Source organism: Mangifera indica, chromosome 5, assembly GCF_011075055.1.
Source record: "Mangifera indica cultivar Alphonso chromosome 5, CATAS_Mindica_2.1, whole genome shotgun sequence".
Classification (NCBI taxonomy): Eukaryota; Viridiplantae; Streptophyta; class Magnoliopsida; order Sapindales; family Anacardiaceae; genus Mangifera; species Mangifera indica.
The window spans coordinates 18383109-18410560 of NC_058141.1; the positions used below are offsets into that span (position 1 = coordinate 18383109).

At 33.3% G+C, this 27452-nt stretch overlaps 2 protein-coding genes, 1 long non-coding RNA gene and 1 pseudogene across 3 annotated transcripts; 3 read left to right on the forward strand and 1 right to left on the reverse strand.

Moving 5' to 3' along the window:
• Nucleotides 1-7780: 7780 nt before the first annotated feature.
• Nucleotides 7781-11877, forward strand: LOC123217105 (annotated as a pseudogene).
• Nucleotides 11878-17275: 5398 nt separating this feature from the next.
• On the forward strand, nucleotides 17276-18535 carry LOC123217103 (myb-related protein 308-like). Its single transcript, XM_044637883.1, has 2 exons — nucleotides 17276-17570; nucleotides 17656-18535. The coding sequence occupies exons 1-2, from the start codon at nucleotides 17438-17440 to the stop codon at nucleotides 18372-18374; spliced, it is 852 nt and encodes a 283-aa protein (XP_044493818.1). The 5' UTR covers nucleotides 17276-17437; the 3' UTR covers nucleotides 18375-18535.
• Nucleotides 18536-22751: 4216 nt separating this feature from the next.
• Nucleotides 22752-25105, forward strand: LOC123217104 (pyridoxine/pyridoxamine 5'-phosphate oxidase 2-like). Its single transcript, XM_044637884.1, has 7 exons — nucleotides 22752-22914; nucleotides 23002-23051; nucleotides 23127-23184; nucleotides 23275-23307; nucleotides 23422-23517; nucleotides 24515-24679; nucleotides 24787-25105. The coding sequence occupies exons 1-7, from the start codon at nucleotides 22825-22827 to the stop codon at nucleotides 24886-24888; spliced, it is 594 nt and encodes a 197-aa protein (XP_044493819.1). The 5' UTR covers nucleotides 22752-22824; the 3' UTR covers nucleotides 24889-25105.
• On the reverse strand, nucleotides 23665-25307 carry LOC123217106. The gene is made up of 2 exons (XR_006502414.1): nucleotides 25107-25307; nucleotides 23665-24156 (listed from the first exon to the last, which is right to left on the reverse strand). It is a non-coding gene; the product is annotated as an uncharacterized LOC123217106 (long non-coding RNA).
• Nucleotides 25308-27452: the final 2145 nt, after the last annotated feature.

Sequence of the window (27452 nt, forward strand, 5' to 3'; positions counted from 1 at the left end):
TTAGTTATATTTTTGGAAGGCATGTCAAAGTTATATAATTCCTCAAATGTTGGGAGCATGAATTGGTTAATATTGTAGATACAACTTCTGTTCATAACTTTCTATATAAATAACGATGTGTCATCATATAATTAAATAATTTAAAATTAAAGATAAAATAATATTAAATTATATAATGATACATCATTATTTGTGTATATTATTTTATTGATATCAAAATATTTTTGTTCATCGTAAAAACAAATGTAGCCTAATTAAGACACTTTGGGGATACAAGTAGCACCTCTCTTGCTAATTTTCATGTAATTATCGTATTTGATGGAATTTGCAACCTACTCTAAACTCTTATGCACAACATATACTACCCGGGAGGTTGAGTTGGTCATATATATTCTTCTTTGATCAAATTGTAGATAAAATAATTGCATCACCTATATAGTTTCTTTCTTCATGACCACAAACCAGAAGTGTTGATATGGAAAAAAAACCACAATAGATTTAGGTGTAATTTAGGGCAAGGGATTAGTAACAGTGAAATTATAATGAATTGGATGATTGTTTAAAGTGTTTTGGCTCGCCGATTGGGATCGGATATCTATCGTCATGGAATTTATGTTTATGGGAAATTTCATTAGAGCAACCATATGAGTTAAAAAAAAAAATGTCTCTTTAAAGAATACTCCGATATTTATAAGATAAAAAGAAAGATCATTTGTGTTATTGCATAAAATAACTTATATTTTAAAACTTTTAAAGAATAGTTTAAGTGACAAAAAAAGAAAATCTATATATAAATAGATTTGAACTTAAATTTTATTTAATAATATATCAAAATCAAACTCTTTGACTTATTAATTATGTGATCAGTTACTAAAATTGAAACTTGTCTTGCTTAGTTTGACTAATTCTGATTGAATATAATAGTCCAATTTAAACGGGATTTCTTATTTAAAAAAAAGAAAACAAACCTATATTTTGGTATATTAAACTAGACCTCAATTGATTATTGCTAAGCACAAATCGGCACAAAGCCATTTGCCATTTTCATTTAAAAAATAAAAACATATATTTTCATTTAAAAAATAAAAACAGAAAGGGGCATCTTGGAGCCCATTGCCATTTGCCCATTGGTGCCAAATTTCGGTGAACTGCCCTTTAATAGAATAATCACCTGCGTGACGCTATTATATTATAATTATATCATAGCCAGCATTTAATTAATAGATCTACGTTTTAATATAGGCCAAAGGACTATTTCCCACCAAAGGATTACTCTTTTTCTAAATATTCTTCTTTTAATTTTAAAAATAAACTAAAATATAATCTCATTTTTCTTTCTTAAATTTTGAAAATTAAAATTTTTTTTTAATTAAAGTTTTAAAAAATAACAGTTTCTTCTTAAGATTTAATTTTTAGATCTTCGTCACTTAATTTGACAATATTGCCAGCCGTCTATCTTTTCCAAAGTTTTCTTTCCCTCCAACGGTCGCTCTCTACGGTTTGAAAGGGGATCTGCATTGCAATTTACAAAGTTAAAGACTAGATTCAAAGTCTCGAATAAAATATCCAACGATAAAATAACATATAACAGTGCCTGATCGTTCGGTCATCGATCACAATCATAGTCTTCAGAACCATTGTGTCAAAAACATAATATAATTTATAGAAAGAAACAAAGTCAGCCACGTTGTGGTTATTCTGAAGAACACGTTATCAGTTGGTGTTCAGATGAATGATGGACATGTAATATATTATTTGCAGTTGACAAAACGTTCCAGAATTGTGGGTGAATTGTTTCTTCAACCGCAGACAACTCCTGCAAATATTTCTACATCAGGCAATACTAGTTCTTAATCTGAAATGTTATAGTCAAAATTTTTGTGCTTCTTTAATTGGATATATTTACAAAATGGTGATTCTTTTCTTTGCTCCCCAAGAGACTTATTACTGATTTTATTGGCATAACTTTTGTTTAAATATTATATTATACCTGATGAATCTTCTATAATTTTGTTTTCCAGAAAATGGATGTCCAAGATATTTGTTAAGAAACAAGAGAAAATCTGTAATATTGAATGGTACCATGACTTATAGAGTAAGTCTTTGTAACTGTTGATTTTATTTTTCCAGATCACTGTATAAAAATATAACCATCTTTATCTACAACGTTCATGCCCAGTATTCCCTTATTTTTTCTTCCTTTTTCATATATTTTCCAGTAACGATGGATGCATTAAAAAAAGGGAAATTAAAATAACAATAAAACTATATGTACCCACTTTGGATACATAAATATATACACATTTATATATGTCATCATATGATTAGATAATTTTGAATTAAGAATAAAACAATAACTAATCATATGATGATATATATAAGTGTGTATACATTTGTGTACCTAAAGTAGGTACACATAGTATTGCTTTTAAAATAAATGCCCTTTTTAGTGGGGTAATAAACAAATTTACCCCAAATTTGGGGGTTAAAGATAAATACCCTTAAATTAAAGTATTTAAACGAAAATGTGCCAAATATCTCCTTAAATACCAAAACTACCTTTCTAATTTAAATTACTATTTTATTTAAGGGAATAAACAAATTTACCATAAATTTTGGGGTTAAAGATAAATACCCTTAAATTAAAGTATTTAAACAAAAATGCCCCAAAATAATACCAAAACTACACTTCCTCTATTTCTATATAAAACACATATATTCCTTCATTTTTAACATATCTGAGAGAGATTTCTGAAGAGAGAAAATAAGTTCGTGTTCAAGATTTCGGGCGTGAAGAGAAAAGTTCGTCATTACGAGGTATTTATCCTTGTCATTACTTTAATCGTTATTATTTTATTAATAATGTAATTATATGTGATATTTTATATAATAAATTATAGTTATGTGTAATAAGTAAAATAATAAAAATTAGTAGGGTATGTTTAATAATATTATTTTGTCAAATTGAAGTATGAAATAGATATAATTGTGTAATAGACATCTATAAATATTATTTTCAGTCGTATTATTTATGCTGATTATATATTTGATTTGGGCAATATACAATTTACCCCCAAATTTTAGGAGTTAAGCGAAAATACCCTTATATTAAAGTATTTAAACGAAAATGCCTCAAATATCCTCTTAAATACCAAAACTACCCTTTTAAATTAAATTATTATTTTTTAAAGGGTAATATCAAAACATGATATATTTAAGTAGTCACAATATATAATTGAATTATGAAATAGGTATAATTATGTAATAGACATCTGTAAATATTATTTTCAGTCGTATTATTTATGTTGATTATATATTTTATTGTAGGATTAATCTAAATGGCTGGATATGCTTCAATTAGATATGGGGAAAATTGGATAGAAAAGGGTGATAATGTTATAAAATATGTTGGAGGTAATAGGAAATTGATTTAAATTCCAGAACACACATCATTCGAAGAATTAATCGAAATAGTGAGCGACAAGTGTAATATAGATCGACGGATATTTAACATTCAGTTGAGTATGAAACCGAGGCATCTCGACGACGGTGCTCCGATAAAAATTTCGAATGATGAGGATGTTGAGGTTCTTAACGGCCTATCTAACCTCTTTAAAGAATGTGTTTCAGTTTTTGTTATAACTACAGTTACTGATGAGTTATATTTAACGGGATTAATAGATGTATAATCAAATAATTCAGATATAACATTTATTTCAAAATGACGTTCTAATTACATGAACCATCGTATGAGGTGCTATCGAGAAAACCTCATGCGATGATATATAATCGCTAATATCAACAGCCAATATCATATCTTCTCGGGATGGTCTCTCATCAAATAACCGACGCTGTAATAATTTTAACATATTAAAATTTATTTCAAAAGTAACATTATTAAAATACTAGAAGCAGTTAACACTCACATCGACAACAGGTGGAGACGGGAACGTGAAAGCCCCTGTCGATAGTCTGTCACCATCGTCCCGAGAAGGTTGTAATATAATTTACAATTATTATAAGATTACAGATGATTGCGTATATAAATAGATGAAATATCTTATAAAATATTAACTTTTTTACCTGTCCGACAGTATCTGTGTGGTGATGAGAGTGTCCGACCTCCGTACGAGTCGTCGTATCCACTATACGACTCAATCTATCCTCCGTAAGAGTCATCCTACCCTCGATGCGACTAAACCTATCCTCCATCCTAGCCTCTAATCCAGTAAGTCGATCTAAGATAAGATTTCCCCATCGAGCCAATGCAGCATCAAAGTGATGAATGGAGAAATCTGATCCAGTGGTAGGAGGATCATCTGATATCTGCTCAGTGGTAGGGGGCATAGGCATGGGATCTAGTGATATGTTCTCGGTGGTAGGGGGTCTAGGCACGAGATCCGATGATATGTGCTCCTCGATAGGGTCACTAATCGGGCATGTGGGAGGAGGCTGAACACAAGCATCAACAGGATGAGGGGCAACGATCGGAGAACTAACGTCACGAGGACTCGATGGTGCATCTCCTGACACCGAAGGAGATCGACTATCCGACACCCCTGTATATCGGACAATATCCTCATACCACTCCGTATCTCTCTCAACTGGAGATAAATCTAATGAAAAATTAACATCATCCTACAAAATATTTATTTTCAGTATTCATTATTGTTATATCTAGAGTATTTGTTAATACTTAATAAATTAGTACTTACTGAATCTCCAGTGAAGATAGCTGAGATAGAATCCCATCCCGGAATATCCTTCGTGTGCCATCTCAACATCCGGGCGGCTCCCACATACGGCGACATATCTACCCATCGAAATAAAGAGTCCAGCGTCTCGTAAATCCAAAACTGCAATATCAATATAAATCGATTATTGTATATATTTACAATCATATTAAACTAATTTTATTTTAAACTTTCATTTTTTGTTTGAATTAATAAATATCATAATTACCTGAAACGCTAATGGAAATCCCATGATACCATACTGCTTAAGCGAATTTTCTTTTTTCTTTTTCGGACCGGAATCCATAGAAATTCGGGAGATGTTATCGCATATAGAGCGATATGTCATCTGCCATACTCGTACTCCCCACGGGTATGCATTAAACCCATCCAGATGATCAGCTAATTGTAATATCTTCTGGGGAATTGTTTTCCTCAAGTCACTCCCTAACAACCCCATGTGAAGATAAAACAATAGTGCTAACTTAACTGCATCAGTATCATCCTCCCCCTACGGTCTCTGCTGGAAAACACGACTCAGATCAGCATATGTAACTGATTTACACCTGTGAAAATATGTCTGGAGGATCCGATCTGTGGCCTTCGATGGAATGTAGAGGTCGATATCTACTAAATGACTGAATCGAAGGCCTGTCATAATAGCAAACTCATATGCACTGAATCTGACATCCACGTCATTAACCCGAAACCATAACTCCTCTCCCGAAGTCACCTTATTTACCGCTCGAAGGATGAAGGAATGTATTAGGACCCCACTAAATCGACTATCCTTCAACTCTAGGAAGTGTCCGAAACATGTACGCCAAAACATTTGTAATTGTCTCTCTGTTAATAATTTTTTTATCACGGCTCCAACATCTCTATATCCACATGTAGTAACTTGAGCCTTGAAGTGTTTTTCGAGAGGAAATCGCAGTTCATCTCTGCTTTCGTCTCTTTTTCTCTTTTGTACAACTCTCTGTATGAAAATTAAATTACAATTATATTAAATTTATATAAATTTTAGGGAATAAATTATTCAATTCTATACATAGAGGCCTTATTCGAAAAAACAGATATCAAATTCGAATTCTACACGTCAAAAAACCTTAAGATGGTTAAATTTCAATTTGATCCCATATAAAAAATATCAAAAAAGCCTTAAAATTTAATAGAATTACATTCTGCCCCCTGATTCCAACAAGAGGAAACGCATGCTATTAAACTTCTGGAAAACCGCAATTTGCCCCACCACGCGAATTCGCGCGTCAACCGTGCGAATTTGTGAGTCAACTGCACGAATTCGGGGGGTTGACCGTGATTTTGCCAGCCCACAAAGTTTTCCAATTTATACTATGCCCCACCACACGATGAAAATGCACATTTTCACCCCCAACCACACGATTCCGTGTAGTCCATGAAGTTTGAAAAGTTCAAAACACCTCCCCGTCTACACGAATTCTGACCACACGAATTCGTGTGGTCACTGCGCCATTCGCGTGGTGACTGTCGAATTCGTGTGGCCACATTTCACCTTTCAAACTTCGTTTTTCAAACTTCATTTCAACAACAATCAACTCTACACCTAATTTAACATAAAAGCCCTAACATAATTCATCAAAATCAGCAAACAATCAAGCATTTTCTTCGAAAATTTCTAACCGTAAACCCTAACGCAAAACACCCAAATTTCGCATCAAATCGCTCAAATCGTGAAATGAAATGCATAAAGAGATGACAAAGGTTGTTTTACTAACCTTTTTGTCCATCGTCGTTGTCGAAAACGTCGGAAAAATCACCAGATGAAATCGGAGTTGCCGAGTGTGCGAATCGTGTGTTCAAAATTTTCAGTTTCGTGTGTTTGGCTGTTGTGCGCGTGGTTTTGGACGATTTTGAGTAGAGGGGTATTTTCGTTTAATGTTAAGATTTAGGGATAATTTTCTTTAGCCCTTAATCTTTGGGGCAATTATTTTAATTTCCCTTAAAAAAATCCTAATTTTTGAGTGTGAGTGAAACCAGAGAGGTGCGGAATATGAAACTGTACTTGAAGTTTAGATCCAATCAAAAGGTTGAACAGTAAAAAGAGAAAGAAACGGCAGTCGTACAACACTTTCATATCGTTTCTTGGGCTACCCGTTTTCACTGCTATCGAGATTTTGTATGCCAATTTCTCTTCTCTTATTATATTTCGGCCTTCTTTAATATTTTAAGCAGATACTTTTAACTCTGGAGTTAATGGAACAATAAAAAATGAGAGAGAACTGTGAAGTGAATTCAATCCATTTTCACCATGAATAAATGACGAAGGATTGTTTTTGTTCGACGGAGTTCTCGTCAAGAACCCCAGGTGCCCGAACGCCTTAAATCACTTTCTTGTTTGACTCGTTTCTACTTTATATTTTTTTGTTAAGGGAGAAATATTACTTATTACCTCTTTATTATCGTCTTTTATATTTTTCCCCGCCAATGCTTTGTTTAATATGCACTCATCTGTCTGGATATATTATTGTTAGTTTTGATCTATGAGTTTTACTTTCAAAATGTTTGTTTTTTCCTTTCTTATTACCATGGGTTGGTGGGATTGTTTGGGGCCTGTGTTTTTGGTTCCTTTCTTATGGTGGACTGATTACGCGCATTTTTAGGCATTAATATGTTTCTGATTCATACTTTTAGGAACTTTTGGGACATTGCCTAAGGTTACTGAGAGATGAAATGTTTTGGAATAGGTGAGTCTCATTGATGGGGAGCTTGAGTGAAGAAGATGATCAGTTCTTTGACACCGTGAGGACTTGTCCACTGTATCTGATTCGGGGTCCGATAGTCCAGAACATATGGACTCTGATTTTGGGGTAGTTAATACCTTGCCCAGTAGTTTGGGATATGAAATTTGGATTAAGAATCCAAGCAGCATTCATGAACGGCGTGATAAAATTTCTAAAATGGATGGATTTATGTGTAGATCAAACAGGGAGGGATAATCCTGGAAATGGAATTAATTCTTGTGACAAAGTTGACGTAGAGACTGATAGACTCACTAAGAGTAGTGAGGCAGTGAGGCAGTACTAGGATCATCCGATACTGATGATGGGTTGTTGTCTAGTCAGTCTTCATTGTCATGCTGCTTGGGCGATGCTAGGGAATTGCTTGATGGGCCAAGAAAAAAGAATTTTGTATGTCGATTTAGGAATTTGGATGACGGGGCAGAATTCAATGTGGATGAAAATGGGCAGGATGGTAAGCTAGGGAGACTTCGTGAAGTGGGCCAAACCGTTTACTTACTTTGGAGGAGTTTGAGAGGACTCTTGGCTTATCCCCCTTGGTTCAGCAAGTGATGCTGAGAGATGTCAAAGAAGGGGGCAATCTGAGAGCTGTGAGAAAGCAAGTAAAGAAGAGGTGGCTGAGAAGACTAGGTTCTGCAGCCTGCATTGTGGATGGTTGTATGATAGCCAATGATTCCTATTCAATTACCAGGGCAAGGACTCGAAAAGTTAGGGTTCAACCTCAAAGAAAGCAATCAAAGGAATTGTCAGCTCTTTAGATGGAACAAGATATACAGGCCCATGAGGGTTCAATCTTAACAATGAAATTTAGTCCCGGTGATCAATACCTAGCAAGTGCTGGTGAAGATGGCTTAGTGTGTGTGTGGCAAGTGGTGGAGTCAGAGAGATCAGAGGATTTTGAAGCTGCTGATTATGATCCTTCATGTGAGTACTGCACCATGAATAACCTTTATGAATTTGTTCCTGTTTGCATGGATAAAAAGAATAAGGGTAAACTGAAGGGTGTACGGAAAACATCAGACTCAGCTTGTGTCATTTTTCCCCAGAAAGTTTTTCAAATACTGGAGAGACCAATCCATGAGTTACGTGGACATTGTGGTGAGGCCTTAGATCTCTCATGGTCAAGGAATAAGGTTAGTGCTTTCTCACAAGCAATTCACTTCTTGTTCTCTGAAACATATTTGGGCATCTAATTACCTGTAATGTGTGCAGTATCTCTTGTCATCCTCTGTTGATAAAACTGTTCGCCTGTGGCAAGTGGGATGCAACCAATGCCTCAAAGTATTTTCCCACAATAATTATGGTACATCCTTTGCTCCTTGTTGTAGTTTCTTGAAAGCTATTTCTGGTGTAAGTATACAAGGTACTGTTGACTGATAGCTTGTGGCATTTTAATCTTGTCCCTTTTTGGTTTTAATTTTGTGCTACCATGCGATACAGTCACGTGTGTTCATTTTAATCCTGTGGACGATAATTACTTCACTAGCGGTTCAATAGATGGGGAAAGTATGTATTGGGCAATTTCTGATTGCCAGGTTGTTGACTGGACTGACATCACTGAAATAGTCACAGCTATTTGTTTTCGTCCTGATGGAAAGTTATGGCGAACTTTTTCCTTCATTATTTCCTTAGAATGATAGCTTAATGTCTGCAATTATAATGGTTTTCGGTATACTATCTTCTCCTTTCATGCAGGGTACAGTTGTTGGCTCCATGGCTGGCAATTGTCAATTTTATGATGTCTCAGGTACATGTTTATTACCCAGCCTGTTCTCCTGTAACAATTAATGTCTGGAGATTCAAATTATTCTTTTGCTCTTTTTTCCTTATTTGAACGTGAGAAGCTTCAGCTTGTTGCCTGGAATTTTTGGCTGTATTCTTGTGAATTAATATTTTAAGCTTAATTTTTGAGTAATTTAATTGTGTTTATGAATTGAAATTTTTACCAAAAGTGATCATGGAACCTCAGCCTTTGCTTAAGTTATTTTCTTTTATATGGATCTTTTTGAAGAGGAGGAAGATGAAAGGATTCCTAATATCTGTGATTCCTATATCTAACTTGTGCTAAATAGACTTTGGAGCTGTTTCTGCTGCATGGAATCTTTTGATTCATGTTTGAGTTGTAATCTTAGTGGATTACCTGGATATTTATTGTTATATACTTGAGCTGTGATTCTGGTTGTTATATAGTCGGATTTTCTATTTGCCCAAACCACATATGATTTCCATTGAAACTCATGATGGATGTGTATTTGAAAGTTGATAGGTTAATTCATATTATGATGCAGGGGGTTGCTTTGGTGAACACTAAATGGTCTTTTTTGCATGGATCAGATAGCCTACAACTGTATGCTCAAGTATGCTTACAGAGTAAGAAGAAATCTCCATGAAAGAGGATAACTGGTTTGCAGGTGATCTTTCTCATCTGTTTTATCTTATGGCATATTTGATGTGCGTGTTCTCAAGCTTTTCTTATTGCTTGTTGAATATTTTACAAAGTGATGATATAATCTGTGCAGTTGTCTCCTGCTACTCAACTAAAATGATGGTCACTTCTGCTGATTCACAAGTCCGAATTCTTCATAGTGTAGATACAATCTGCAAATTCCAAGGTTGGTAATTATTTCCTTATTTTAATGTCCTTTAGTCAGGTATGGTTCACTGAGTAGCTTTTGTGCAAATATAGTAGGTTTGTCTGTTTGTTAGCTTACAGACTCTTCATAAAATGTTCATGGCCTCAGGCATTTTTTTTTTTTTTTGGGGTAAACCTTGGCAGTATGAAGGATTTCTTTTTTCTCTTGCAGCAATTGTTTGATATAACAGAGAATGTGCATTCTTATTGCAAAATAGACAACCTTATTTTCTTTGTATATGTCTCTTTGGACCATTAATGCTTTAGTCAACATCTTTTCCCTATGTAGCTCTTGAATTTCCTCTTAAAGCCTTTTACTTTTTTTCAGGCCTGCATAACTCTGGGAGTCAGATATCAGCATCATTCACCTCAGATGGGAGGCATGTTGTCTCAGCAAGTGATGACTCAAATGTCTATATTTGGAATTATGTTAGTCATGATGGGCCTGTGCTCCAAACTAAGAAAATTTGGTCATGTGAGCACTTTTTCTCAAATAATGTGTCTGTTGCCATTCTCTGGTGTGGGATGGCATGTGGGAACTCCATCTTATCAAGCTTATCAGGAGCCTCTGCACCCTTTGGAGTTCCAGATAACTTACAGGGATGCGGGAACATAGGTCACAGCAACCAGAGTTGGGTGTGAGTTCTCAATGCAAATTACCATTCTCTTCTCCTGAACGTTTTCTGCTGAACCCCAGAATACTTTCCAAGTCCTTGCCCGGGGGATCTGCAACCTGGCCTGAGGAGAAGCTTCTCTCTCCAAGCTCAATGGTTGTATCGACTGCAATGCATAAATCCTGGTGCAAGTTTCTCAAGACATCTTTCAAAAGCCCTCATGGTTCTCCCCATGCATGGGGTCTGGTTATTGTAACAGGTGGTTGGGATGGACGGATCAGATCATTCCAGAATTATGGATTACCCATACGCCTTTAGACGTAAACTTTGACTACCTATTCTTAAACTGGATTTTCAGCTGCAATCCCCACCAGAGCAAATCCTGGATGGAATAGGTAAACATATGAATGAGCTCTATGCATACCATGTTAAAAGGCAATCCTGGTTCTTTGGCACGAGGTTCATAGGCACCTGAAATCCCACCAGAGCAAATCCTGGATGGAATAGGTAAACATATGAATGAGCTCTATGCATACCATGTTAAAGGCAATCCTAGTTCTTTGGCACGAGGTTAATAGGCACCTATAGGAGTTTTACAATAGAATCAGATGTTCATTTTTACAGTATTAGGTTGGTATAATATATGGGTGGTTTAAATGTAATTATACCATTATTTGATTTGTTTATGTAGAAATAGCCCCATCTACCTGTCTCGACAGAAGGATCATACCCCATCTGGTTTAGATATGGATTGATTTAAGAAGGGAGATATTCTGTGGGGACTTTTAAAGATGATATATTATAAAATGAGAATGAATGAGGAGAAATAAGAGAAGGGAATAGTGGGGATGCTTTCCTCATTGTATGTTAGTTGGGTGGTTGAATGGTTAGTGTCTAGTGGTGCATTTAGCCTGTTGCCCATGTGCTCGGGCTGTCACTGGAGTCAATTGTGTCCGTCCACCATTCTGTTCGGGTTTCATAGCCACAAACACCCGTTCAGGTACGGCTGCAGCTACTGTAATGAGTCATTCTATCCTTAAATATATTACTTTTCGAAAGGAAATATTTGTTATTATTTATTATTTATTTATTCTCAGCGATACAGTACTGGACTTGAGATATTTTAGTGTGAAGTATCATAATTATTTTTTAATTAAAACTAATATTCATAAAACTAGATTTTCGACAACTGGGTTGTCTTTTTGGCTGTAAAATATTAAAAATTCAAGTTTTTGTAATTTCTTAATAGTGATAGAACATTCTAAAAATTTATTAAGGCCAAAGGATTTATTTCCATCCAAAGTATCTTATTTTTTCAAATTTTTACTTCTTAATTATGAAAATCTCAAATACCCATTTATAAGAAATCAAGTCCATTAGTTTTAAGAACAAAATCATCTTTTCATTTGTAATATTAAAAAAAAAAAATCTTTTTACCTCCTCAAAACTCTAAAAACTAAAAGTTTACACTCTATGTCAAGTTTTTAAAAAATGATATTTTTTCTTTAGGGTTTAGTTTTTAATCCCTAAAGTTAAATTTGACGCTAGCATCCCCGACAAAGATTTTTCAACGTATTATTAAGTTCCTATAGTCTCTTTCTCCTCCTCTGAAACATCAATTGATAAAAAATCTCGTTTAAAAAGACAAAGACAAAGACAAAGATCTTGTCTTTGTCTATTAAGATGATTATCTTCCTTGACGTCTTTTTTTCTTTTAGAAAGACAAAGAGTTTCGTCTCTTTAGTTTCATTCGATTTTGATTAGGTATTCAATCAAGAGAAGAGAGATCGTTAGAGAGAGAGGTTGTTGACATTGATGCTGAAGTTTGAAAACTAAACCTACGATGGAAAATATTAATTTTTTAAAATTTAGTTTATAAGAGAAATAGTTAATTTTTAAGATGTAGGAAAGAAAAAAATAAAATTTTAAAGAGTTAAAATTTTATTAATTTTAATCACCTATAAATAGATGAATATGATTTTTAAAATAAAAAAAAAAAACAGCGTAAGATAATAAGGCACTTTGGATGAAAAATACCCTTATGGCCATTTATTAATATTATTATTGTGGTTGGTTTAATTCGTGAGATCAAACGATAAGAAACCTCAAATGTCACATCATCACGAGGTTCAAATTCTAAATAAATTTGGCCATCTTTAAAATGGTTTTTTTTGGGGCCAAAGGACTATTTCCCACCCAAGATATGCTTATTTTTCAAATACATTTTTATTAATTTTGAAAATCCTTTTTACTTATTCATAGACCGTTAAATTTAACTAAGCCCCTTAGTTATATTATTTTTTCTGTTAAACTTTAAAAATTAACAATTTTTCCTCACCTCAAGTTTTCAAAAAACTAAATTTTTCTCCTAATGTTTCCAAATCTTTAGATTCTATTTTTTCGATGACAACTAACGATCTTTAAATATCTATTCTTTCTTTCTAATGGCTCCTCCTTCCGATCATATATCTCTCGAAGTCATGTGGCATTATCGTCAATGAAGACGACGCTTCTTTGTCTCGATGAAGACGACTCGTCTTCATTGACGACAATGTCTAGGAGGGGAAGACGATGCACGGTCAGAAAGAGGAGACGTCGGGGAGAAAGAGACATCGCCTGAAGATCATCGATCATTATTGAAAATTCAATCCGAAAGTTTGAAAATCCTAGAGAAAAAAATATTATTTTTAAAAACTTGGATTGGAAAAAAATTATTAATTTTTAGAGTTTAGGAGAAAAAATTAAATTAAATTAAAGTTTATTTTTAATATTACAGATTAAATAATAATTTTATCCTTAAAATTATTTTTTTAATAGTCTATAGATAAATAAATTAAATTTTCAAAATTAGTATAGGGGATCTTAAAAAAAGCATACCTTGGGTGGGAAATAGTCCTTTGGCCCTTTTTTGTTTTGTTTACTTCTTCTTCATCTTCTTCTACTACTTTTTGTGTGGTGATAATTGAAGGCGACTTTGCAGAGAGCCTAAGGGGCAGAGAGTGCCCCTTAGTTGCATTGTCAATGTCAAGGCATTTGTTGTCTTATGCATGCCTTAATGAATAATGGCCCACACTAAATGTCCAGAACCAGAACTTCGCAGTTTCTAAATGTCCACGTATCACTAACCATTTTTCTAACTATGGGAATCTTGTCTCGCTCGATCTACGCAACTCAATTTCAATTTGGTCAATGAATCAGCAATGTCTTCCCTTATTTGGGGCAGGAAAATGAGGATTTTCTTTTTATTAAATTTGGAAACATGTCCACGTGAAGTGAAAATAATAAATTTTATATGTAATTTTATTAATAAAATTATAGATATTTATTATATATATATAAATAGGTATATATCATTAAATAATTAAATAATTTTAAGTTAAAAATAAAATAATATTTAATCACATAATGATATATCATATATATATTTATATATAAAAAAAATAAATACATATATTATTATTCTAATTTTATTTCATTTGGGTGCAGGAATATCATAATGATAAAAAATTAGATCCATCAAGTGACATAAAAGTTATTTGAAGAAGTGATCAGTGGAATATGAGTTTCTTTTTATTTTAAATAATTAAATAATTTTGTATTAAAAATGGCATATATTTTCAAAGAATAGTATTATATGCATAATTTTTATGTATAAATAAAAATATGTTATCATATGATTAAATAATTGAAAATTAAAGATAAAATAATACATAATTATTTGATAATATATTATTATTTATATAAAAAATTATACACTAAATTATGTATATAATATTATTGATATCCAAAATAGAGGTGTTTAAAAGGGTTTTTAACTTGCTTGTTACTTTGATTATTATTATTAAAAAAGATAATGATTATTTTTCATCCATTTATTTTGATGAATGACAACTTTTTTCATTTCAAATTTTATATACTTTTTCACTTTTTGTTAAAATTCAAGCATTAATTTTAATATTTAGAAAAGTATTTATGTCAATTTGTTATATATATAAATATTATATAGTTAATATAACTTACATTTCTAAAATATAAACAAAATAATTTTTTTATTAACTTAAATATTTACCACTTAAACTCATATTTTTAATAGAAAAATCAAAACCTTAAAATATAAATTTAAAATTAAAGCAATTACTGATGATAAATAACTTTGGCAATGATTACAATAGCATCGAAAGTGTACTATTCATCTTAAATCATGCTATCTTAGTATGATTTTGGATAAAATCATAATATTTTAGTATGATTTTGAATGAATCATGCTATCTCATAGTAATTTTGGTTTAAGGTGTGATTTCTATTGAATCATACCATCTCAATATGACTCGGTCAGAATCATAACGGAATGATATAATTTAACTGAAATCTTACATCATTGTGATTGATGACTATTTTTTCAAGATTTATTTTTAAATCATAAGTCTTAAAAATAACATAAATTAGAGGTGAAAGTTTATAATATGTTAAATAAAGTTTTTTTTTTTTTTGGGTAAAATGGTATCTAACTTTAATAAACATTGAAAACAAAGAGTAATTTTTTCTTTATAAACAAAGAGTAATCTTATAAATTAGCAATTTTACTGTTATGTATCGTGCTTAGAGGCTAAAGTGGGATGTGTAATAGGACAAAAAATGGGCCTCTTAAAATCATAAATGCATGGTGGTATGTTTCCCACTGAGTATAGGCTCGCCACAATTAAATGGGTGTTTCGGCTTTGGAAGGGCAAGACTCAAAATTAAGTTTAAGTGGCAGAAGATTCAAATATAAAGAGGAGTGGACCATCTCCTAGCTATTATTGTCCGTCCTGTCAGTTCGACATTTTTACAAAATCATGCAACATAAATATGGATCCCCATTAATTCACTCTTATAAATGAGATTATATTCATAATAATATTTCTTTTTCCTTTCAAAGTAGAAGAAAGGATCGATTAAGAAAAGTGTAGGAGCATAATTAAGGACATTATACCTCGTTTCTCTTTTGTGGGAGCATTTAAAGATCAAAATTTAAGACATGACTAACTAGTCCTGTCAGGATGCATTTAGGCTATTATATCAAGAAGGTAACATTTAATTAGTGGCTGTGTCCCAAGTGAACTGTACTCCAGAGGCAGCCACTAACATGGCATTAAAATTTTGTAATTATACACTCCGTATCGCCAGCCGCTGTCTATTGTCTTTTTCTTTAATGTTATGACCCATATTTCAGGAATGAAAAGAAAAACAATAACTATCTATTTTTATCACTCTGATTTGTTAATTTTACTATTTTAGCTGCTTTATTTTTTGTCCTCTTTTGGGTAATGCAGTCTAACAGAACTAGATCTTGTGGTCACAGAGCAATTTTGAGTGTTGAATGTTGGCCGAGATCAGCGGGGCAATGCTTAGGAAATGTTCTCTGTTAACACATAGACACAGAAGCCTTATCATCCATTGTCCAGGATCTCAAATTTAACTTGAAGCCCTTTTGATATCCAATATTTTAATGGATAGGAGAAAAGAAATATTAGAGACCACCGCCACCGATCCATAAAATCAATTGAATTGGGACAGAGAACTGAATGAGAATAATAATAGTGTAGACACAACCAGCCATTCATTCGTAGAGAGTTTATCGTGATCATCATAAAGAAAATAAAAAATCAAGGGTCTGCTTCTCTTACTGTACGAAACAGCGCATGCCCCAGATATGAACACGGCGATACCCTCGATCATATATAGTCTGAATAATTGGCTGGACAGAAGCTTTTTGTGCCGCTACTGTTTGAACGGTTGGCTTCCCTGTTTAGCCGGCGGCCTTCTGTGCGAAGAAGCATCAATAAAAAATTTAACATGCTTTCAAAAATGTTCAAAGAACTAGGAAAAAACGTTAACTCTTGAAATCATTCATTGGCATTCGTACGGTCCTTCATTAATTAGAGAACGACTAAAGGCTACTGCACAATTATTCATACCCTAACTATCATCCACCTGTCAACGTACTTAATTGGTATAATAAATAATACTAATTTGATAAAGAATAAGCGTATAAGGAATATACAAATGAGTGATTAATATTTTTCTTAATCTATTTTTGCTGAAACTATTAAATCCGATATCTATTTTTGGTGAGAGGAACCATATATTGTTAACAATTTAGTATCATTACGGAGTATAATTCTATCTATTTACCTAAAGTAACTGTCTGCTGCGAAGACTTGTCTATACATGTGAAGGAACAGAATCTTGATAGAGGCATAGAATTTTGTCAGATATGCTCTAATTTGGGAGCATATAATGCCAATGCTCTGACAAAATGTCAAACTATATTCAGGCATATGTGGGTCTGCAATGCATGCAGTGGAAGGGCAGATGGCAAGAAGAGTCGTTGAGAAACGTGTGCAGTGCACGAGAGTAAAGTGAAATTGTGAGAATATAAATACCCCTACGTTTTAGCAAATACGTATCATATCGCACTTTCCTTCAGAGATTTGCAGCCAAACCGCCATTCTTAATTATATGAAGTGACCACGGCGCTTGTTTGGAAACTCTCACTAAATATTGCAAAGAAAAGATTCTTGTAAGTCCGATTATATGGTAACGGTTAGCAGCATCGATCACTGGATCCTGTTCTCTGCCAGTCTAATAAATTCTTTCATTATCTCTCTCTTCTGATATTTTCTGAAAAAAAAAAAAATGGGAAGGTCTCCTTGTTGTTCTAAGGTTGGGTTGCATAGAGGTCCATGGACTCCAAGAGAAGACAATTTGCTTACCAAATACATTCAAGCACATGGTGAAGGCCGCTGGAGATCCTTGCCTAAAAAAGCTGGTAATCTCATCGCTAGTACTATTTTTCTCGCTGATTTTGCTATATTGGGGCTTATGTTAATGTATGGATTTTCTCCTGTGTGCAGGGCTTCTTAGGTGTGGAAAGAGTTGCAGATTAAGATGGATGAACTATCTAAGGCCAGATATCAAGAGAGGGAACATAACCCCTGATGAAGAGGATCTTATTATCAGATTGCATGCGCTACTTGGAAATCGATGGTCTCTCATTGCAGGAAGGCTTCCAGGTCGAACCGATAACGAGATAAAGAATTATTGGAACACCCATGTCAGCAAGAGGCTAAGAAGCCAAGGAACCGATCCAAACACCCATAGGAAATTATCAGATGAGCCAATTAGTCAAGATGCTAGGAAGAGAAGAAATAGCAAAAATGGTAACCACAAAAAGAACCAGAATAATAATAATATGACGGTGATCCAACCGTCAGGGGAGCCACGAAAGCACAAGGTTCATCTCCCAAAGCCCATTAAGGTCACTTCTTTGGTATTACCAATGGATGAAAGTTTTAAGTTTAATGATTTATTTAGTACTGTTTCAAATGGCCATGGAGAACTGGGTACAGAAGTTCCTCCTCCTAGTTTCAAAGACAGAGATCATGGAGCTGGGTATTTCGTGGGCAATTGTGATGACGACATAATTAACGGAAGTGATTTCGAGTACCAAATATCTCAGGTATTCACCGGTGAAAACACATTAGACAAGCTTTACGAAGAATATCTGCAGATTTTGAAGAATAAAGATGACGAAATTCAGCTAGATTCACTTGCTGAATCATTTTTAATTTGAAGAAAACAAAAAAAATAAAAACATTTTGTGAGCTTGTGCATGCTTTTAATGTTGAAGGAAGGAATTAAGTTCTTGCATTAAAGTTTTTTTATTATTGTTAATGGTAACTGTGATTTGGCATGGGAAATTATACCTTAATGAACTGACGATTGCTTGGCACAGATACTGATCAAAATATGAACAATAATTCTTACTCTTAAATATCTTGGGATCTGATTTTATATATAAAATCCATGGGGACCTGCTTATTCTTTTATGAAATTGTATTTGGTAAGAGAACTGGAGATTTATACTTTAAAATTACTTTTAAATATCCATCGGTACTTGCGTTGGATGACGAAGACTCGAAGTAAATGATACACGTTGGCACGGACCAGATTCAATTTCCCCATTTGGATAATTATAGGAAACCAAACATTTCCCAATTAAACCAACCTTTTGTTTAATTACAGAGCTAGTCTAGGATCCACACTAAGCAAAGGAGGATAGATATAATATGTTATTGTACTATGAAGTGCCATTTTAACATTAATTTAGAATCATTCAATTATTGAATGATATATATAAATTTTTATTTATTTATTTATTTAAAATAAATATACATAATTTATTAATTTGTAATTGAAATATCCTTAAGATGACAATGACAACACGGTATGGACTAAGATGCCTTGCATAATTGGACACAATTGCAAAAAGTCTTTCTTGTCATGTTTGTCACATGAAAAGAAATGTCGCATTCACTCATTTTATGTATACAGTTTTAAGTATATAATTACATATAAATTATATATAAAGTTGAATGATTATTTTCTACCAAAGGTTTGATGCAAATCCAACTTTTCACTTGTTAATTATCGAAAATTTAAATACCCACCTATGTGTTAAATTTCATGTTATTGTCAAGGCTAAAATTGTTGTTTAATAAAAATATTTAAAAAAATTAAAATTGATCACATTTCCACCCCCTAAATTTAAAAACTAACGATTCCCCCACCCAAAGTTTGAAAAACTTACCTTCTCTCCCTAAGGTTTTTCCAGCATGCTATTGGCAACAACATTCTCCCTCCCTCTCAGCTTCTCTCTTAATCGCGCTCTATTTCTAGCCATCATCGGCCAAAGAAACTAGTCAATGAAAACAAATCATTCATCTCCAAACGAAGAGGAGATTCATCTTTGTTGATTGATAATGGTCGAAAATGAAACACAATTGAGAGAGAAGTCGGGAGGGAGAACACTGTCGTCACCATCTCTGACCATTAATAGTGATGGCTAGAAAAACCCTAGAAGAAAATGTTGATTTTTCAAACCTTAAGTGAGAGAAAATTTGTTAGATTTTTAAATTTATAGGGGAGAAATATGATAAATTTTTAGGTTTTTTAAATATTTTAGTAAATAATAATTTTACCTTTGACAATAACATTAAAATTTAATAAATAGATAAATATTTAAATTTTTGATAGTTAAAAGATAAAAAATTGACTTTGCATCAAACCTTAGGTGAAAAATGATTATTTAACTGATATATAACAATATAATTAATTATTAAATCATTCAATTATATAATATTATCAAAATAAAAAATAGTTATTTATCTTATATAAAATAATGTAATTGAATATTAAATCATCCAAATTATGGGATGATTATCAAAATCAAATGGCCAAAGGACAATTTCCTACCCAAACTATGCTGAACTCTCAAAGTTTCCACCGTTAACTTTGAAAATCCTATTGACCCACCCATGGGCCTTTAAATTTAACTGAGTTCGTTGGTCATATCATTTTCCCTTCCAAACCCCTAAAACTAACACTTTTCCCCTAATCCAAGTTTTCAAAAATTGCATTTTCCCCCCTAAGATTTTCAGACTTCAGATCCAATTTTTTCAGTAACGACCGATGATCTCCAAGCACCTACTTTCCCTCCTCGACGACCCCTCCTTCCGGTCGTACACTTCCGACGCTCCTAGGCTTCGTCGAGACAAAGACAAATCATCTTCGTTCAAAGACGAAGACAACGCGTCTTCGTCGAGACGAAGACAAATTGTCTTCGTTCAGAGACGAAGACGATGTCTTCATCCACGACGAAGACTCTTCATCGAAGAAGAGTCTTCGTCTCTGAACAAAGACGATTTGTCTTTGTCAAAGACGAAGACGTGTCGTCTTCATCAACGACGACACCAAGAAGGGGAAGATGTCGCACGGTCGGAAAGAGGAGATGTCGGGAAGGAAGATATGTTGCCTGGAGATCGTCGGTCATTGTCGAAAAATTCAATCCGAAAGTTTGGAAACCCTAGTGGGGAAAATGTTGTTTTTGAAAACTTGGGTTGGGAGGAAAATTGTTAGTTGTTAGACTTTGGAGGTAAAAAAAAAATTAAATTTAAGTTTATTTTTAATATTACAGATAAAATGATGATTTTGCCCCTGAATTCATTAACCTAACATTTTTTTTAATAGCCCATGAATAGATAAACATGTTTTTCAAAGTTAACAGATGTGAATTTGTAGAAAAAACATACCTTGGATGGAAAATAGTCCTTTGGACAAATCAAATTATAATCCGGACTTTTTGTCAAAATCAAATTGAATATTAAATCATTCAATTAAATAGACGCGGTTGATGTCCAAGACTCACTGTGCAGGCCCACAGTTTCATCTTTTTGTTGCCTTGTCGATGTGCGCTATGAATCACCACAAATTTAACAAGACCGTATATAATATGATATTGAGAGATCCCTTTCAATTTTCTACGGACCAAAAACTTAATGTTTGAAGCCATGCTGTTGGCAATTATGTATAGCTGTTTCATTTAATGTCATCACCTGACTCTGTCCCCAATCTAGATCGTCAATTATTTTCATCGGTGATTAAATAATTTAATTAGCGTGACCACTTGGATTAAATGTCACATGAATCATGCATAAAATAGGCCAAATGACTTTCCTACCCAAGGTTTTGTGCAAACATAATTTCTCATCTATTAATTATCGAAAATTTAAATATTTATCTTTCAATTAAATTTCACTGTTATTATCGAAGGTAAAATTATTATTTAAGAAAAATATTTTAAAAACTAAAAATTTATTACATTTTCACCTCTAAGTTTAAAAACAAACAAATTTCCCCCCTTAGAGTTCGAAAAATCAATTTTTCCTTCAAGGGTTTTTTCAGGATGCCACTGAAGATCGGATATGATAACGACGACAGCGTTCTCTCTCTTTTTCAGCTTCTCCATCAACCTCCTTTTGTTCCCTATTAACCTTGACCGATCAGAGCTGAAGACAAAGACGTTCCTTCGTCTTTTAATAAAGATGATAGTTCAACTTCGTCGAAAACAAAGAAGATGTCGTCTTTGGACAAAGAAAAATCGTGTCTTTGTCTGGAGACAACCGATTCATCTTCATTGGTTGGTTTTGTCAGCCAATAATGGTCGAAAATGAAGTGCTATTGAGAGAGAAGCTGAGAGGGAGGTAAAACATAACTATTGCTAGCAACGTCTAGAAAAACCCTAAGGGGAGATGAAGTTTTTCAAACTTCGGGTGAAGGGAATTTGTTAGTTTTTAAACTTGAGGGGTAAAAATGTGACAAATTTTTAGTTTTTAAAATATTTTTCTTAATTAACAATTTTACATTTGACAATAATAGTAAAATTTAATAGAAGAGTGGGTATTTAAATTTTTAATAATTAACAGATAAAAAGTTGTGTTTACACTAAACTTTGGATGGGAAATAGTCATTCAGCCATAAAATATTATCCAAATTTGAAATTGAGGATATCCTTTTCTATAATGCAGTTGTATCTCTACTAAGGAAAAAATTATACCCAAAATTCATAAATATAAGCTAAAGAGGGGGAAAAAAAAAAGTCACTGATGATACACATTCTACAAATTTTATGGAGGTGAGATTAATATATAATATTTTTTGCACTAAAACTATAAGCCATATTTAAGATTTTGGACTAAATTAGATTTCGCCCGGGCGGGCTGCAAGGGCTAGATGGGCTTACTAATCCAAAATGAAGAGAAAAATATGAAAGGGGCTAGATGGGCTAGATTTCGCCAATTCGGGCTTCCCATTCCGTAACCAACAAAAATATGAAAGGGGTTTATAAGTTACCTTTAAAATTGGAAAATTACACTGTTTTCCCTAAGTTTAGCTTAAGTTCATTTGGTTTTGCAAAATTTCAAATCACGTTTAATCCCTCTTAGAAGTGTTTTAGTCCCTTAAATTACCAAACCTCAACCTCGCGAACTAAATTGTCTAAAATGTAACTGATAGGGACCAAAATGTTAGAAAAAATTTTAATAGTGGTAGCTATTTTGATATTTCTGTTCTCCAAAAAAATAAACAAACTGTTGAAAAATAATAATCATTGCAAATATTGCAAACGGGCCCATAGCCTCCCCTAAAGCACAACCAAGCGATTACAAATTTGTAGAGAGAAGCGAATGGGAACAGCAGCAGCCCCATGGAAGCAGAGGCTGGTACAGGCAATGGAGTCCAACTCTCGCCTCAGGCACTCGTCCTACTTTCAGCTTGTGCGTTCATCATTTTTTTTCTTTATTTATTTCCTTCTTTTATCTCTTTTCTGTTTGTAGTTGATATAGTCCTAGTTTGGGTTTCAGGCAACGATTGGATTAAATGGGAGACCTTCGAATCGCACCGTCGTTTTCAGGTATTCTCTCAATTGAACCAAATTCGTTTGAAACAGAAATGGAACTGAAGCCGTAAGTGGTTGTCGGGTTTTCAGAGGATTTCAAGAAAACAGTGACAAAATTCAAATCAACACTGATATACGTACTCGCAAGGTTCTGTAATTCTGGTTTCGTTTTATTTCATTTATCCTATCTTGATTGCAGTATCTTGTGTGTGGTAAGTTTTTGGCTTAAAATTTGCAGATTGAAGAGCTTAAGCATTGCCCATTTGCCGAGGTAATTAGTGTTTGAGGTATTCATATCGGTTTGTTTGATATACTGAATTTTAAACTTTAAAGTTTCTTAATTATATTTGCTTTTTTTTTCCTCAAATGAATTTACATGTTTCAGATTTGTTGGTACTTTACTGATTCTTGGGAGCAATTTCGGATCAATGGAAGAATTGATGTTATTGATGGGTTGGATCCTGATCCTGTCAAACTACAGGTGATACGGGATGTTGTCTCCTAGTTTGAAATGCATACAAGTATCGGTCTTATTATTCATTTATAGCACAATGTTGCTCGATTTTGCAGCTTGATGCTGTACTTTGTGATTGAGTTAGATGAACCAGTTGGTGTTTGACATATTAAATTCCGTTAGAAATATGGTAGTTTTCCCTTGAAACTCATGACTATTACACAATTTACACTGAAAGAAGATAAAAATTAATAAAAAACTAAAAAAAAAAGACGAGATTTCATGTTTGAATTACCCTTCTATATTAGAACTCTTGTTGTATCAGAGTTAAAACATTCTGGGCATGAAGTTCATCCCAAGGGGGTGGTTGAAACATTTGGTTTAAGCAAGTGGAGGGCATTGATATCCAAATTCAACCATCAGATTTGTGGCAAGCCTAACTTTATGAGTGATGGACTATTTTGTGATTTTCCATAATGTTTCTCACTGTGGAGATCCAGGTTGTATTCCACCTACGGCAGCTGCGGCTCTTATGTTTCTTCTTGAGTTGCTAAATCTCAATTTGAAATATTCAAAACCTTGTAGTCAGCTTAGGATGGGGGTGCTTAATTTCTTTTTCTCTGTTTAATCCCTGTAATTTTAGATCATAGTTGCTTGCTCCTGAAGCTGCATGCATGGTAGCAGATATTTAGATGCTATAATAATTTAGTTATTTTGTGTGTCTGTGACTTTATGTTTGCTCTGCTTGAATATATTTACATTATCAACGTCCAAGATAGCTTATGGTGAAGTTTCTTGTGAAAGCTGAATCCTGCAATCAAATGTTGACTTCTAGTTGATGTTTTCATTAAATGGAGAATCCTACACCCTGCTGTATATTATTGAAATTTTGTTCCATAATAGATCATTCTGTTAGATGCATTACCTAATAGATTTTGGTATCATGCCTTGATAGCAATCTATCTCTCTTTTTTTAAAGGCAACCTTTCATATTTTTTTCCATTTTTTAAAATTCATGATGCAGATTAGAGAGAAATCTTGGTTTGCCAGTTCTGTGAAATCAAGATTGCAGTACTTAGGCCCTAATCCAGGCTATCCCTGTCTAGAGAAACAACCCATGGAGTTTTCTCTAGATCCTTCTACTGGCCCAGTTGATGCATTTTGCCTGCTGGTTCTAGATCCAGATCAGGTTGAAAAAGCCTACCTTGAAAGAAAAATAAAATTAGACCGTAGTAATTTTTGTCATTTTATTTCTTATCTCTCATTAAATTTAACACCTTGCATCTTAAATCACAGGTTGATTACTTGAATCTGAAGAGTAACCAAAGGCTAATGTTTACATGTAAACTAAGTGACAACGGAGAGAAATGCTGGACTTCAGAGATTGTCAACCCGTAATCTCAATTTTGTGTGCTAAGAGAAATGTGGAAAAATCTGTTTCCTCCATGAAACTTATAATGAATTATTGGGGATTGATTTGAAAATAAAAACATCCCCTCAAGCTTACCTCACAACTACAGATTCTTTTCTTTTACTTGTTGGAAGATAAGAGTGATAAGATTTATCTGATATTCTCAAATAAATTAGTACTAAAAACAGTCAAAAGTCTTGCGTACCTGATTGATGTGAAGTCCTGAGAATAAATGTTGTGAATGTATGTAAACCTTCCATGTAAAGCATCTTGCTGAAATGAGTATCCATTAAAATGTGTCGTGGAAGTGGAGAATGAAGGAAATGTATTATGGAAAGTAAGTTACTTTCATGACTGAAAGTTATGGAATACTCATTTGAGCAAGAGGCCTTTCTATGGAAAGAATAAGAAATTCAGCCATGGCTTTCAGGAAAGAAAATGACTAAATCTTATATTCTTTTCATGCGTCTCATCTACCACTACCCACAACCTTCTCTGAGAGTTGGTTGTACCAGTCTTGCCTCTTTTAACTATTAGTCGTTGAAAAATTTTCCCCTTTGTGGAGTACCTGATCTTTGGGCTGTTAGCTGCGAAGCATGTAGTAGCTATGACACAATGTCACCTTGTCTTATTTGAAATGTACACCTAAACTCTGAAAGATAGATTTGTTGGGGAGTGTTTTAGAAGCTATTATGTTATCGAGACATTATTAGGTAATTTATAATGACATGTAGATTTATTTTAATAATGTGCTACTAATATTTAATCTTTGATGATTAAAATAGGCCAAAAGACTTATTTTCATTCAAGGTTTAGTCTATTTTTAAACTTTCATATATTTATATATCCACTTATGGGTTGATAAAATTAACAAAATTTCTTAGTTTTATGGTAAAATTATCATTTAATATATAATATTAAAAAATATAAAAATTTATATTATTTTCTCTTCTTTCAGGCTTGTCTTTGCTAACAAGTCTTTATCTAGAGAAAAACAAATCGTGTTGAGAAAGAATGATTTTCAAGTTGTCAAAGAGGGAGGGATATCACTAGAAGGGATAGAGAGTACCTAAGAAGTCGGTTATTTGTTAGAAAATTGACTCTGAAAGATTGAAATCTTAAGGGGGCATGCAACTTTTCAAAGTTTAATCGTAAAAGAAAATTGCTATTTTTTAATATTTATGAGATAAAATGAGATAAAATTTTATTTTTTTAATATCACCAATTTAATGACAATTTAACTGTTAAAACTAACAGATTTTATTAATTTTAACAATTTATAGATAAATATTTTGGTTTTTTAAATTTTACACATGAAAGTTTGAAAATAGATTAAACCTTGGATGGGAATTAGTCTTTTTGGCCATTAAATTATTGTTTTAATAACATTATCTTAATTCAGTTTAAATTTTTATTCCGGCTAAAAGATTTGAGCACAACAGTCCATCAGTACTTAGAATATGCTTCTTCTCTAGGAGGCATTGTACTTCTCAAGTTAATTGTACTACACTACTAAGTACTACATATAATATTACTTAGCATTCTAATTTTCTAATTAGGGTTGTATTTGTTGCATTGTGTATATATAATTTCAACTCTGATTGCTTGTTTGAAAATCTTTTTGCTTCACTGGTTTAAGTGGATGAAGTCTAATGTTTAACATGTACCCCATGTTTTTGATAAAGTGTCTCACAATCTCTTCCATCCATTTTTCCCTGTACCTTGTCCATGTGCTCAGAGTGTATCTAAGAGGACCTATCCGCCCTTCAAAGGCGGATTCTCTTCTGTATTTGACTTTATGACCTGCTGCAGACAAGGTATGCTGTTCTAAGTACCCTATATTATGTTGTAGATTTGTGCCTAAAAATTTCACTTACTGCATTAGCTGTACCATTACCATCGCAATCATAGTCACCATTAACATTAGCACTAACTAGAAATTATTTTTTGCCCGGGAATAATGGGTAAATGTGGATTTCTAACGGAATATCTGGGTTAGGGTGATGCCAAGTCCTGGCAACTTTGAAAGCCCTGCCCTTTTTGTGGTTGCCGTTTGGCCATTTATTGTTTATTGGTTTTGTTGACCCAATAACCTTAATAGGACAGTAAGGTAATTTTTTCATACCAAATATTCCATTTCACTGTTAGACATGCTTCTCAAGAGTTTTGTTTTACATTGTGTGTTGGTGTAAGTTAAGACTGGATATGGTTGCTCTTATAATCAATAATGCCTTTGTTTTGTGTGTCTCTTTCACTGCGATTCACAATGACCCATGATCGACTGAAACTATCGATATTTGCTGTAAAATTACGACTGCCTCCTTTATTGCCAACCTTGCAGCCTCGTCAGTCACTTCAATTTCCATTTATAGTCCAAATATAGCTGCTAGTCCAACAATATTTAGTCTGATGAAAATTAGCCTCTAAAAGTAAATGAATCAGAATGTTTTTACGCTGGCTGCATGTGGGTCTGTTTATATTTTGTGATTGGACTATTTGCTTTCCCAATAAAAGTATAAAACCATTTTAAGCATACGATATATTTTTTATA

Excerpts from the sequence above, each read along its gene's own strand:
- LOC123217103 (XM_044637883.1), top strand. The coding sequence starts at position 17,438 with ATGGGAAGGTCTCCTTGTTGTTCTAAGGTTGGGTTGCATAGAGGTCCA. Across the intron at positions 17,571-17,655 it reads ATCCTTGCCTAAAAAAGCTG|GGCTTCTTAGGTGTGGAAAG; the intron begins GTAATCTCATCG and ends TCCTGTGTGCAG.
- LOC123217104 (XM_044637884.1), top strand. The coding sequence starts at position 22,825 with ATGGGAACAGCAGCAGCCCCATGGAAGCAGAGGCTGGTACAGGCAATG. Across the intron at positions 22,915-23,001 it reads ACTCGTCCTACTTTCAGCTT|GCAACGATTGGATTAAATGG; the intron begins GTGCGTTCATCA and ends TTTGGGTTTCAG. Across the intron at positions 24,680-24,786 it reads TGGTTCTAGATCCAGATCAG|GTTGATTACTTGAATCTGAA; the intron begins GTTGAAAAAGCC and ends CTTAAATCACAG.